The 15,653-nt window shown below is 38.5% G+C and overlaps 1 protein-coding gene across 1 annotated transcript in view; it reads right to left on the minus strand.

Annotated features, from left to right (window-relative positions):
• The window catches only part of LOC125708925 (V-set and transmembrane domain-containing protein 2A-like), a 33,059-nt gene extending 20,533 nt beyond the window's left edge, over nucleotides 1-12,526 (minus strand). Inside the window, exons 1-2 of the mRNA XM_048976850.1 lie at nucleotides 12,241-12,526; nucleotides 10,814-10,980 (exon numbers count right to left, since the gene is read on the minus strand). Coding sequence (XP_048832807.1) covers nucleotides 10,814-10,980; nucleotides 12,241-12,319 — 246 coding nt within the window. The 5' untranslated portion in view covers nucleotides 12,320-12,526. The remainder of the gene's footprint in view (nucleotides 1-10,813; nucleotides 10,981-12,240) is intronic.
• Between the last annotated feature and the right edge of the window lie 3,127 nt (nucleotides 12,527-15,653).

Consider the following 15,653-nt stretch of genomic DNA (forward strand, 5'->3'; position numbering starts at 1 on the left):
TCCATCATCTAGAACTACATTTCTAGTGCAATGCAGTTCATAGAACATATGAAATAACTTGTGTGTTAGATATTTTTTTAATCTAGATTTGTCTGAAAAAAAAAGAAACACAAAAACGAAACACGTACTAAACAGAAAATTAAAGAACATACCACATTGTGTTCCATTAATAAAACATTTGTTTGAACACTATACCAGGTTCATACATGGAAAATTCAATTCAATTAAATAAGCAGGAAAACAGCAATCAGACAATTCATGAACTTCCGCAGTTCTCATTTAGTACGGTATAGATCCACTGTTTACGCAGGTTAACAGTGATGAAGAGCTAACTAAGGTAATGCATGTGACTGCACCCTCGCCCTACCAAGTGCCATATCTCTGCAGCCTCCCTCAGTAAACACATCTATCAAGAGCGTCCCCTCTTCCAGAATCTAATTAGTGCTCCACCAGCTCTCAGAGAGAGGTATTTGCATGCTACACCATACGCCGCTACTTCATAGCCGCTGAGTGAGAGGCCTCAAGTGTTACCAAGCACCCTCCGAGTGCGGCACTTACGACCTGCGATGGCCAGCACTCGGTCCCGGCTCTGAGGGCCTGACCGAGCATGCCAAAGTGCCTCCTGGACATCTCTTCCCATCTCCCGCCCGGATTATCCCTCTGGAATTGCCGCTGAATAAAGAACCTCACGAAGCGCAGGAGTTTGTGCCACCTGCTTTTCAAACGTGCCAGCACACCAGGGCGTGGCGTTGGCAGGCTTTAAAGAAGATATAGCAAAAGCACCCCAATGCCTTCACAGACAGAGGTCTCCTTTCTATCATAAGTTACTGGGATCTTTCTACAAAATAACCCAAAGCGCAATGAACATAGCTATGTTTACTTGAGTGTTTCTCAAAAGCCAAGTGGGTTAGAGACATTCGTTTTAAGAGCTGTTCCATTCCTCAGTGTTGAAAAGGAAGCTGTGCCTCATTGAGTAGGATCTGTGTAGCAAATATTAACAACTACTCATTGACTCTCAACAGCCACGTATCCTAAATGTTGTTACATTGAGTCAGGAGCGTATATCAGAACACAGAGAGTTTAGACGGTGTTCAGTGTGTTGCTTGGATGTACATGTACACAACAATCCTGCTAAATGCGTCTTTCACTTAGACACAGGGAGAACATGCAAAGGAATGGAATCAAAACCAGTGAGCCAACATGCCACCTACTCAAATACTATATTTGTTAAGGTTTCACAACATATAGTGCTCTTGGGACGCCTGCTTAATCCAGCAAAAATATTGCAAATTTATTGGTTTTATAACAAAAACATTAGTTCATTCATTTGTCCGCAAGTAACAGACATCACATTAGAAACATGCAGTAGTTTTAAGTGAAACTTCAAGTAGTGATAAATTGAAACTCGAATTATAGCTGTGAAAGAGCTGTTTAAAGCTAACTTCATTGACAAGCAGTCTCATTGGGTGCTTTTTAATGAGTAACACCTTTGCAATAACATTAAGCACCAGACATTAATGTTTTGTATCCCTTTGGGAGCTAATGACTAGAAATGCAATTAATAGGAAAATGGCAAAAAGAGAAGTCAGTCAAAAAGTTATGAGACTTAATAAAAAGAAAATGTCTGCGCGAAAGATATGTGCAGTTATACTAATCATTACTTGTCAATAGAATTTTGATATGAAGCCAATAAATTTGCAGCATTTTCACAGAATTAAGCAGGCGTCCAAAGGACTTTCTGTGAGCACTTTATACATTGTATCAAAATATAAATAAATATTTTATGAAGTATGAAATTAAAATGTAGAACTAGCTTCAAAACTGCAGTTAGAACAAGCTGCATAAATCCTTTCACATCTTTGTCAGTTTTGTGAAATGCACCCGTATGTCTTGTGGTGGTTAACAGGTTATGTTGTCAACAATCGGCGTTCACTAAACTGAATCTTAATTTACCATGCATTTACCTTTAAGATGCTTGCAACGCTATGATGCTTTTTCTGATTGGGCCTCTGACTGATTGTTTCGGTTGCTTTTGGCTGGCTAATAGCGGCAGACATTGCTTCTACAGTGATGTATTGCCTGTAGAGGGAGCAGTGTGGATCTCTTTGATGATGGAAGCAGGTGGTAGATTTATTTATCAGCCAGTACTCTGGGCACGATGGGATTTGATGAGTGAAGGCTGTGAAGGTATACCCTAGTGGTTAATTGCTTAATGTTGGTGGTGCTTTATGATGAATGCATGAAATTAGGCGTAGTTCAGCAGGAAATAAGGCATTAGATATGTCATGAATTTTTAGGTCTAGGATAGCTTGCTGAGGCTGTTTCCGGACATTGCAAACAGTCTCTTCAATGATATTACTAGTTTACTAGTGAGTCTTTTACTGCTTGTGATGTCATGAAATGCACTCTTAATGACTAATACATACATTATGGAACTGAAATAAGTAAAGCACATTCATGTGTCGTCCGGATGACCCTAAATTGTTAAATTACACCCACTCACATTTAGAACGAAGGTCGGCTTTCCTGTGGTGAAATCTCAACAGGAAACAGCAGATAGGTGGTAGACAAAATCTCATTTCTTAAGCTGCTGACATTTTCCCACCATAGTATAGCCGATATTTCTTAATCAAGTGTGTCATAGATGCATAAAAATTTCGCAAAGGATATTCAGTGATAATTTTATATGGTCCACAGATTCCATGTCTACCTCATAATAACCAAACAAAGGTAAATTTCACAAGTTGCATTTTAATTATTGACTGTGTCATGTTCAGATAATGTGATGCTAGATAACAGCACATCACTATAACAGATTATTTATTTGTAATTGTATTAATTGGCATGTTTAAGCCCATACAAGTGCTTAATTACAAAATGACACCTGGTACCAATTCTAAGGATGTACATTAAAGTCATGGACATGATTGCATTGCTCCTGAAGCTAACTTATTTTCTTTTATTTTACTGATTTATTCATTTATAGTGTTTTATTACAATATGAATTCTTATTGTTGTTATTAAGTATTATTATTGCTGTTGTTGTATATACTTTATAATTTTATCTAGTTATCTGTGTAGCTCTGGTTTCTAGTGTAATTTATCTTATGATAACAGCTGAATTAGTTTTAACTCGGGTGCTTTTCTGGTTTGTCTTTATAATTTTTCCTTGTGGAGCAAAGTCAACGTTTACGCTTTGAATAACAAAGAGATCATTAAGTAAAAGACTCAGAGGAAGCACAAACTCATAAAATGAACACAGACACCTACACTGGATTTGTGATCCCTGGGAAATTGCATTGGCTACAAATGTGTCTTCTTTTATTGAGGCAGAGATCAATAGTCGTTATCAAGGATGTGCCCTCATTAACTCTACCCATTATTGGGAAGCCCTATGTGTAAGGTCCTGAAGTGAGGATTCGGATGAGTGGAGCCGGTCAGTGACAAGTGCCTGACTGTCAGAAGAACACGGCATCGCATGTTTTATGCATGACCAGGATTACTGCCCAAAGTGTGACTGGCTATTTGTATTCTGATTTGACAGAATCGTAGTATGACATTTTTATGAGCTGTGTGGTTGTACTGCCCTGGTATTACTAAACTGAAATATGGAAAAAAAAACATGCTTAACATGTAAATCTGTATAACAAAGCTTGAACACTGATCATATACATGTGCGTTATTTAAAAAAACAAAGTTAGTGGGAAAAAGAACATGCTGGGATTAATGACCTAGCCGTTCAAATTTACTAGAAAGTGAAATCATGTTAGCCGACAAGAATTGCTAATTTAGTCACATGTAGTTTAAGGCTATAAGATTCCTGGATTTTGGTATAGCTGAGGTCTACATAAAAATGGCATGACGAACTATTGGACGAATCATACACTTCTGCAGCTTGCCATGGTGCTTGTTCATTGGTTATGTGCATTTAATTTTCTTGCATTTTGACCATTGTATTTCATGCACAGCGGACTGAAAATGAATGTAAGAACCACAGTGTGTTGAAGGGACCTTCAATGGGATTGCTCCTAATTAAGCAATTAATCTTCATCCATCAAAAATTACTGCATGCAAAGTGAACTTAAAAGTACGTTACACTTGTTTATCTTCTACAAACCTTTACAACTTCTAAAATGGCATCTGCTATCTGGTCTTGCTTTAGCGGCAAAGGCAGTAATTCGAAACATGTTTCAATTGCGAACGGCTGTATCCGGCAAGAGAGTGGTTGGTAATTGCCAGCATTTGAAATGAAATGCCAAATTCCCCACAGATCAGCCTCACTCTGTGTAATTTTAAAAGCCACCATATTCAGTTTCAGTTTTACTGCCTTATCTGTTCTTTTCAGTGATCATTGCATTGTGGTCAGCATAAAAGACAAGTCCGTCCATTCGTCCATCCGTCCATCCATCCATCCACCCACTCATCCACACACTATCACACACTATGACCAAGCCATACTAAGGAGAAAGCATGCAAACTCCACGCAGGCTGAGCGGGAATCAAATGCACAACCTTTAAGGTGTGTGCCACTGCGCCACCCTACAAAGGATTATTACATCCACAAAAGGCTTTTAAAAGCCTATTGAAACGGGCAGAATATTTTAGATAGGATTTTCCAGCTTCCTGATTTCGATATTGCCGTCCGTCACTTTCAGGTCCCATTTACGCATGCTGTAAACAAACAGTCTCCACAGTGTGATTAGCAAAAGCCTGGGGCACTTAATGATTTCCTTTCGATCTTGATATGTCAAAGAAATGCCTACTGGACTAAAACATGAAACTCTGTCTCCCTCATTCATTTACGACAGGACAGAAATTTTACGAACAAATGTACTTCACTGATTTATTTATTTTAAATTTTATTTATTTCAGATCCATGCCTGAAAATCTACCCCTTTCAAGTTCTGGTATATGAAATGACAATATGCTGCATTTTACAGAAACATCCATTCTTGGGTTGTTTTAATCATAATTCTTACTGACCTGTAAAAATCTGTAGGGACAGCCAATTTAGATTTCTTTAAATTTTGAATTCAAATATAATGAACTTGACAAGTGTTCCAGCTAATGTGTTCCCCAACCTTAAGCCCCATACAGCTTAGAACAGGCTCTAGGAACCCTGGCACAGGATACGTCGTTATGGATGAGAGAGGGTTGATGGATATCTTACACTTAATGGTCAGATCACTTTAATGGAGCAATTCTTGCTGGAAAATAGCAGTTCTTTTCCTGTGCCCATTTCATGTCTTTGCTAAGAATCAAGAAATATCCCCAAAAATACCTCCAAAATTTCTGTAAAAGGTGGGTTTAAATGGTATGATAGATAGCACATTATCTGCAGCAGTGCTTGTTATCCACAATGAAATTTCACAGTCAGACTGTTTATCTCAAACTATTGATTTATCGAGGATAATTAATGTAATTAATGATGCTCAACTGTTACAGGCTTTACCGAATACTGGTGGATGCTATGTAGATGCAGGTGGTCAAAATACACAATCAATCCTGCAATGTTCCATCTTAAGCCCATATTCTATTCACAATATTGCCCAAGAGAGACACAACTGAAATGTTTTATTGGATACTGATAATGAAATTGTCCGTACTTATGCTCCCTTTATGAATCAAGCCATACTAGATTTACTAAGTCTGATTTAAACTGCCCCGTTTAACATCAAGACTGTTGCCATTTGTAAATATATATATATATATATATATACACACATTTTCCGCCTATCACATTTAGCACTACAGCTTAATAAGTCACTGACCACATTTAGTCACACAAGTGCCTGGATGTACGATCGCTAAATAAACACATTTTTATAACTAATGACGAGTCGATGTAAAAAAAAATCAATGGCCGATTGTTTGGCTATGGTGACATTATATTTATGAATATTTCATATGTCAGACTGTGGACCTTGTACTAATAGCATTGTGTTTACATCCCTTTTCCTCAGTGTTTCCTTATGCACAGCCACATGCCTAATTATACAACAAGCTAATTACATCTGTGCAAAACAATCAGTCTGTTGCTGATCTTGATGAACATATGGTGTCAAAGCTGTACTGCATACCCTCCTAATGTTGAATTTATTTCTACTGAGGACAAACTAAAACAATGTGTCCCTGTACACACTGTACAAGACAATGTGTTTCTGTTTTTTTGCTAAAAAATAATTCTAAAACTTTCATTCAGAATACATGGTGGACACCGCAGGCGAGTTTAATGTTTATAATGGTGTCCGCTGCTGCTTGCTCCCAAACAAACTTTTAATGCAGGATTTAGGAGGTAAAATATTTGAACATTTTTTTTCCTGAGGGTGACAGGCTAACCTCCACCATAAAGAATGTTTTTTTTCCAGCACTGAACTTTTTCTCTGTGATTTTTACATGACCCTTATTTTATTCAGGTGTCTCAATGGTAACATATTTTTATCCCTACATACTGTATTTCTAAAGAGTACAGAATTGTCTGTTTTTAAATCGATACCCCCACAGAACACGACACACAATACACGTCATTTCTGTTTTCCCTTGTGCCCAATTACCACCGATGTAGTAGCAGTTAGATAATTAAACTTAAAGTCTTCCATTGTGGCAGCCATCTAAGTAAAATCTTAAACTATATCTCACAATATAATCAAGTGCAAGCTGGGAAAGAGGCCACCCAACCAATCAAAGTCTGAAATTCACTTGGGGAAGCCAGTGGGGAAATGCTACAGTAAATCCCACATTCACCCGAGACTCATGTTGCTGGACAGATTTAACTCTCCACTGTCAGAGTCACTGGTACTAGAAATGCAGCAAAATGTTTCTAAGATGACTGGTTAGCATCCCACTCAAACCCCGTGTTAAGCGCTACAACATTGCCATTAGCCCTCAAAACATTATAGTAGGCTATATAATGTCAGGCTAGATCACTTCAATTTACACATATTCAAAATCTGCTCACTGTACCGTCAGCGAAACACATCATACAAAATTACAGTTCATTCTGCAGCGGCTCTTTTCGGGTCCTGCTTCTTAAAAACCAAAACCCAACCCAAAAGACAAGTGGCTGACCAAGGCCTGTAGCCTCATGCTATAGGATACTTGGAAGTGTATTGAAGTAGAAGCTTTTTTGAAGAACTGGCTTTTATTTACTACTCGGCTGTGAGATTATATGGACGTGGCATTTCCTGTACTTAGACTAAACTCCCACGCATATTCATTGCAGAGCTGTAGGTCCAGTCAGATAGTGAAAACAGGTTCGAGCAGATAGAAGATGCTAAACAGAGTTAAGAAATGAGGTTATGAACCTCTCTCTGTAGGCCATTCCTCTTACCTGAGGCTAACGACCCATTGACACAGCACTCTGTCATGACAAATGTCCCTGCGTACCAGGTGCAGACCCACTGCTGAGAGATCAACATTCTCTGGGAGAAGGATGCCCTTAGCCCATTTCTAAGCTACCTGAATGACAGTTTCTGCGATCCGGTCCAGAAAATAGCCATTAGCTACCTCATGCTAGAGAAAAATGCATCCTTCGTGGGACTTGGGTTGGGTTTGCTGGTGTGGCTCACTCTCCAGAATAGCCTTAGTATGATGCAAATGCCTACGCTAGTGACTAAAATTGTGGAAACACCTAGTATTCTTGGCATTACACTTTAAGCTTTACTACACAAATATTCAATCAGCGAATGTTTAGAAATATCATACACTGGAATAAAGTTCTGCAATCTCATAAACTGGAAGTGTTTCCACAATTTTGGCCACTAACGTACCTTCTTAAAAAATATCTATGAAGAGCAGCTGGCTCCAAGCCAGAAATCGTCATGTGACCAGGTTTACCTCCATTGATAAGTGCCACCTGCACTTTCATTCTCAACAAAGCGCAATATTTCTTGGTATGTTCTTTTGGATCCCATTCCACTAAATCAGACTTCATCCCTGTAACCATCATTTCCTCCCATTAAAATGATCATCCATTCATCCTTAAGCCTCACTTCCATGTCTGTATGTGTGTGTGTGTGTGTATTTATTTCTTTGATCCTTGCTTTCTGGATTTGGCATTTACATTTGTGTCATGCTGGCCCAAAACCTCCTCTTCTCAAATCAACTCCTTCCTCACATCTACAATTTTAACGCAACTGGAAATTTCTCAGGGTCTACTGCGAGATTTCGACTCCCATCTGATTTTTTTCCAGGTTTGTATGGAGGGGGTGTTATTACTATGTACCAGCGACTTCAACCTGCCATAACATTACAAGCAACATCTGACGATTCCTTCTTCCCTATTTGCACAGCCCAATGTCAGGCTGTAGCAGTTCAATCTAAGTCGGGTGCTGTTAAAGTGCAACGCCCAAAGGGATTTGAACCAGAAACCATCACGCAATGGAGCCAAGCCCATAACCTTTAGGCTGCTTGCCAGATTCCATCACACTCCAGCTGACATATTACGCCTGATGGTCCATTAACGATTTAAGAATCCAGATATATCGCTACCCAACAATTTCATGTTGGTTTCTTGTATACTGGAGGATGTTTTTAACCACTCTAGTGCCTTTCAAGAATAATGGTCCTGTTTCATAGCGTTCATGTGTAGGGAGAGTTTATAATATGCTAAGAAAAATATTAGAAAGTGTAATTTCTCCAGAGTATCGTAGCTGCATCTCAGCATTAACAGACAGAAGAATGCTTACGCTGGACGCTCACTTGCATTTATATTTTACTCGTTTATCTGCATTAGGATGACATTTAATATTCATGGAAAAAAGTACATGTAAATGATGACTTATGATATCTTTTATATATTTTGCAATGATTTCAAACCAGTCATCATTTTTTCATATACCACTGCACACAGGATGTAATTATCGATTAATTCACCTGCAGGAGATTTAAATGAAGATTTTCCAGTTCGCTTTATCACGTTGTATCCATCCATACTAACTTGATTGCACAGCAGTCGTTCTCCAGGCAGAAATGAATCATCTCTTTAGCTTAAGAGTGAGAGGAGTGATCATTACACTGCACAGCCAAACATAACAGAACAGTGCCCTCTATGTTGGGACCGCAATCTCTGCATTTATAAGCATTGCGACAATAGTTCTTCATGCATCCCAAACGGGCTGGGATTTCATGGGATACACATGACAGGTGGATTGTATATTCAAGCTCAGATGAGGGGGAGATAATTTTACTACATTTGGAACAGCTCACACTTTTTGAAACTGCCAGTGTTTGCAACATTTAATAGCTCCATTGGTATATTCTAAGTTCTGTTGAACAATTATCATAAACACATTTTTGTCATATGTGACAGATAAAGACTGGAATAAGCACTCGTGATGGTTTATGAAAAGTGGATTTCTGCTGTTTACAGAGGTGATTTCATGGGGATTCTTATTAAGTGGCAGATCGTCACTGTGCCGTAGACGAGTTAGAAGCAGAGTCATCAACACCACATACGTATCCATAATCTGTAAGGTCAACTCTTAACAATTCAGGGATTCTTTAGCAAATGTACTGTATTGTCTAAATAGTTCACTGAAATCGATTTTGTCCAACTTCAGTATAATTTAGTGTTAAAATTACTGCAGAATTTAAGCAACAGAGAAGGAACTATTTGCCTAAGTGTGTCAAGACAAATGTGTTACATATTTCATTTGTTACATCAGAGAAATTGCATACAGTCAAAGAGAACATGATAATGACATAATGTAACATCACTATTTCTGTCCAATTCATGATGGCTAGGTTTTTATTTTTAGCAATCTACATGCAATATTTTTCAAATCCTGGTATTTTGAATATCGATTTTTTTGTAGCCCCCGAATAACTTGCCTTCTCACTGTATATTTTCTATATATCTCTTCTGACTCCAACGCACATAACAAAACGGAAGGACATCCTTTGACTTAAAGACCTAGTCAGAAAGCATGGTTTCCAAGAGGGTCCCTGGTCTAAATTCTCGGTATAACAAAATGCCACAACATACTGGTTTAACCTCTCCACTGCCATCTCCAGCTCCCCTCAACACCTGGTTTTCACTGCGGTCTCGGTTGGTTACAGGCAGCATGTACAGGAAGAGGCATATTCATAAAGAAATATCCTTGTTCTTTGTTGGAAAGGAGGACAGCCAGTGAAATCCCTGTCTCTAAATATACCGAATGACGGAAGAATGCACAGCCAAACGGCACAGAACATCAGGTACAGATAAACGCATCAAGTATGCAAATGCAAACCTGAAAACTGCCAATAATATCGGAAGATAAACTCTGGGTGTGCATCAGGAAACAAACTTACTAATGTGCCATTAGTGTAAGAAAAAGAAAGATAAAGTATTTAGGTATCAAGTTCAAGGAAATGTTACATCATAACAATGTGGAAAACCTGTGTCGTTACAAAATATGACAAATTATAATAAATATAGAATAACACAGATAAATATTCCCTTTTCCCACAAATTGTGTTATGTACAATTCCTGAACTATTGCCATATGCTGAATAAGATCAACATAAAAGTTACTTGAATACAGTATATTCATATGTTACGAACATATGTTAATATGTATTTTTTCCTACTCCAAAAAATACATGTAAAAGCCTCAAATCTCTATGATAAAGCATGGGTACAAATTTGACCTAAACGTGGGAACTACTTGTCTCCAGAAGGTCAAATGGTGATACTGCAGCATTTCCCAAATCTACTGTTCTGCAGTAAAGGATGCATGCAAGCAGCTGCAATACACGGCAAAACATGCAGTCATCCAGCGGATACCCATCCTGTATCCTAATCCCAGGCGTCAGGCACCGCCATGCTGACCTGCGTGTCACTGTCCCCCTCGCTGACGTTCCGCTCCTCCGGCGCTTTAATGAACCACCACTGAATCTCCAAGTAAACAGAGGATGTCCCGCTTTGAAAGGCGCACGCCATTTCGATGTTTTGACCTTCCTTGGCGGTAACATTTGACGGCATTTCAGTAAACTTTCCTGCAAATCAGAAAGCACAGTAAGTAAGCAAATTCACCGCTCCACACGCACGTATTATCCGCAGCGAAGGGCCAGTATCAGCAATACGCTCCTTATCGGCGGAGCCCTGGGGCTTATCTCTTAAATACTTAATTAATTCCTTTCAACAAGGAGATGGGCTTTTCCCCTAAACCTTACGAAATCACCTAAAACTCCGACTGACCGAATTTAAACACAAAACCCCACGAATCAGGAAGCGATATGAATTTAACTTAATTTCACCTGTATCAAGATATTTTAATACGACTTTGAGGAAGTTTCCATTCAGGCTTGGCTTTATAGATAGATAGATAGGCTACCAATAGATAAAAACAATTATATGCTAAAACATATCGGTTTGTTAAATATATATATATATATATATATATATATATATATATATATATATATTATATAAATTGATTCTAAAGCAACAGGCAGTTTTAAAGGTGCCTGGAATTTTTTTTATACGGAATACTCCATATACAGAGAGATAAGCAGCTACGAAGGGTATGCCATTTAACCTTACGCGGTACCCATGCATTGACTTATTTCAAGACGTCTCGTTTCATGTTTGCACATCTGCAAACAGAATCATCGTTGTAGAAGCTGCAAAACGTAAGATGTATAATTTTAAACAATTTCCGAAAATATTAGTTCTAGCTAAAGTTTATAAAGAGCTGCATTTTTTAATCGGAAATCTGAAATGAAGGGAGCTATCCAGTCCTAAAACAACTGCATTCCATTAACACAGTGAAATCTAATTTCAGCACATGGGCTACTTTGAATGCGAGCCGCGCTTCATGTTTCATCTAAGTTCCTCTTTTGTCAGGGATAAATTAAAGAAAAAAAGAAGAGGGGAAGCGCAGATGCTGCGAAGCCCGCGGATACCAGCAGCATAACGGCAGATCGCCATATAGCACCTAATTTTCATGCTCAACAGTTGCATTTGATCCGTCGATGCTGGAACACTTTCCCCTGCACCATTTCCCCCACAGTCCCCTGTTTTTTCTTTTTTTTCCTTTTATAAACCAAGCAGTGCAATGTATTATGTTCTATTATTTTCAATTGTATTGATATTGCTAACTATCATGCCAAATTACATGTTTCCATTGATTGTATATATATATATATATATATATATATATATATATATATATATATATATATATATATATATATATATATATATATATATATAACCAGAGAAAAACCGAAGCATTACGGAGAGTATCTGCTTACCGTTGAAAGAAACACCGACCTGGATACAGAAACTGGAAAAGAAAACAATTCCAACACAGTCATGAAACGTCCACATCATTCCAATGGGGCAAAAATCACATCAGCAGAATAAAAAAAAAATAACGCTGTTCCAAAACAGTTGTGCAAATTAAATAGACGCGTCGCAAATCTGTTTCGGCGCTGTGCACCAGATGTTTAACATACTGAAACTGGAGCCTTGCTGTCAAAGTTACGTGCGCGGCTTTTTGCGTTAGTGTGCCGTCCGCACAAGGCGCTGTGAACTAAGTAATAAGGGGGCTCGGTTCCCCTTCGTTCACTACGTGACTGCTGGCCAGACGTCAGGATGCAGCCCCTCTACTGCGCTGCCTGAGCTTGTGGTGAGCGACGGGCCACATTCCGACTAGGGAGTAACGCTAGAGGATGGCTCACATCTGTCGGAACACTGTAAACCTGCAGTCTTCAGTTTTTTTCCAGACATTTATAAAGAAAACGACTGTAGCGCTTTCTTGTTCTTAATATTGCTTATTCCCCATCTGGAAGCGCTGGGAGCCATCCGATTAGAATCGAGCTGCTTCTCAAAAGCTTGGTGTTTAACATTATAATGTCTTTTCATTTTAAATAATTCTGTGCAGTACATTTTAGAATCGGAGGTAATCCATCAATGGCTCTCTTAGGACATGAAGCAGAAGCGTATGGGAAACAAATCCAGATGCTTAAACACTCCAGCGATCAGCTATCTACTTCCAACTCCTTTTCCGACAGTGTTTTAATGATGTAGCTTTATTCGATGTACAGGCAGGCACTTGTTAACCTGTCCTTTCATACGCAGACCTAGAGGTTGAACTAAAGCGGGAAAAGATGCAGTGGAATCGGCATCATTAAATGACATTACGTGAAAAAAGGCGCTCCTTAAAGAGAATATCCATTCAACATATGATCAGTCCACATAGGTTCAACTCAAAAGGGCTGCCTCATCACAGTATTTTATAATGCCCAGTTATGCAACAAAGCAGTTAATTTGGTGTTGATTTGATTATACATCTCTTTGGGAAATGATTGAAAATTAAAGAACGGCTTAGAATCTGTACAGACTGGTGGTGACATAAATAAAACACTAGAACAAAAAGTGACAAGGACCACGTCTCTGACAAGAATCATGCCATTCAAGAAATTAGCCAACACTAACAAAGCACGATCTGATATTACTTTTGCAACCCTAAAAATATCACTGCATCTCACCGTATAACCTCGTTCCACATCTTTACAAAAGGCCTGTCTAGTCCATTAGAAAATTTCACTGTGAGTCACCCCAGAACAAGTATCACAAGAACAGACCATAAGCTAAAAACAGGAAAATCTTACCTATTTCATAACAGGTCATAAACACTCCACTCTTATGAATCATAAAAGTGATTCAGTTGTTTTTTTATGTTACTTGAACTTTAATTCAGAGTTATATGATGTCCTTCTCCCATTTAACCCAAACCGCATTCATTTGAACGGTCAGCAGTGACAGCACACGCATTATGTGACATTGTTCATGTTTTATAAGTCAGTTTTGGGACCTATATCATTGAAGCCTAATTTCACACTTAGCTGAATCACTTTTCGGATTTAAGGTACCCCATTTTAAATGGATTTCACCTTTCTTCACTTACTTTTAGCCCAGACTTCCTTAATTCCGCCAGTTATCCGGCTAAGCAAGAAGCACACAGGTTCCCCCAACAGAACTGGCTAATTCAGCTTTTGATCAATGACAAATTACAGTAAACGAGCTAAACAGGACAACTATGTACATGAATAATAGACCACATGATGCTCCATGATTTTTATATATATATATATATATATATATATATATATATATATATATATATATATATATATATATATGTGTGTATATATATATATATATATGTGTGTGTATATAAATATATATATATATATATATATATATATATATATAAAACCAAAAAACAACAACAAATCTTCTGTTCTCCAAAAAGTATTCCTCTGTCTAGCTACTGTAGTACTGTCAACTCAAACCCTCAGAACACCACGTTTTGGATATGAATCACAACCCATTTGGGGAGTTTGTCCTTCTGTACTCTCCAGGTGCTCTGGGTTCCTCTTGCAGTCCAAAAAAATGCCGACTAATTGAGCTGGCTTGGCCAAAGCGCATGACTGTGTGTGTTTGTGCTTCGTGATAGATTGGCATCTTAAACTGGGTGTTCCCTGCACCTCCTGGAATATGCTTCAGGATCCCTCTGGCCCAGTGCCAGATGAGCAGTACGGAGGTGAACAGATGGCAATCAGAAATCTTTGAGAACAAATGCAATTATATTTTTTCTCTGCTTTTAAATGTTTCTTGCCAAAATATCAACAAACCACTCTGATTTCACTCATCGTCTCAAGAAATCCTCACCCTCAAACAGTGCCCAATTTTAGCTTAGATAAAACTCCAAGTCATAATATAATGTACAATCCCATTTTCTTACTTAATGTCTGTGAAAAGTAAATATTCAGATCCGTCACTCATAGCTAGCACAAGACCCCTAGGAACAACTGCTGTTTTGCCTTTAATATCCAAATGCCAAACATATCTTGATTTGCTTCCTGCGTACATAAGGGTGTCTGTTGTTCTTGTGCTTCCAGATAAGACATCAGGCCACTGTGATTATATATATATATAAATTCTGGCCAGACTCTTCTTAAAGGGCTGATTAGAGAATCAAAGAGGAGAAACCGCACTTGTACATTTACTCTATATAGGCTTCAATAAATACTTTACCTGCAATAAAGTGCAAAGTAATGTGTATTTGCTAAAAAGAAATCACAAATCATCATTAGAATATGTCCCACTGGGAGGAGACCCCGGGGAAGACCCAGGACACGCTGGAGAGACTATGTCTCTCGGCTGGCTTGGGAACGCCTCGGGATCCCCCCAGAGGAGCTGGATGAAGTGGCCGGGGAGAGGGAAGTCTGGGCCTCCCTGCTGAGACTGCTGCCCCCGTGACCCAACCCCGGATTAAGCGGAAGATGATGGATGGATGGATGGATGGATGGATGGATGTTCACACAAATGCATATACATAGCAATATAATCTATGACACTCTTTCAGTCTTTCAAATGGTAAAAAATGAAACATTCTGCCCATTTTTTGGGAAATGAATAAATAATGAATGTTTATTGATTTTGCCGGTACAATATTCTGAGTGTTTTATAATCATGCATCCAGCTAAAGAGTATTTCGCACTTTCATATTGTTTATAAAATTAAGCATCTGCCTGATGCACACCTCCATATAATGAATCATTTTGTCATGTGGCCTTCACATTGTGCATAGTTTTAAGTGTATGTTGAAATAATCGCAAATTGTAGCTGCCTGTATCTTGAAGCTGGGTTTCTTAGT

The sequence above is a fragment of the Brienomyrus brachyistius genome, chromosome 15 (assembly GCF_023856365.1).
Source record: "Brienomyrus brachyistius isolate T26 chromosome 15, BBRACH_0.4, whole genome shotgun sequence".
Classification (NCBI taxonomy): domain Eukaryota; kingdom Metazoa; phylum Chordata; class Actinopteri; order Osteoglossiformes; family Mormyridae; genus Brienomyrus; species Brienomyrus brachyistius.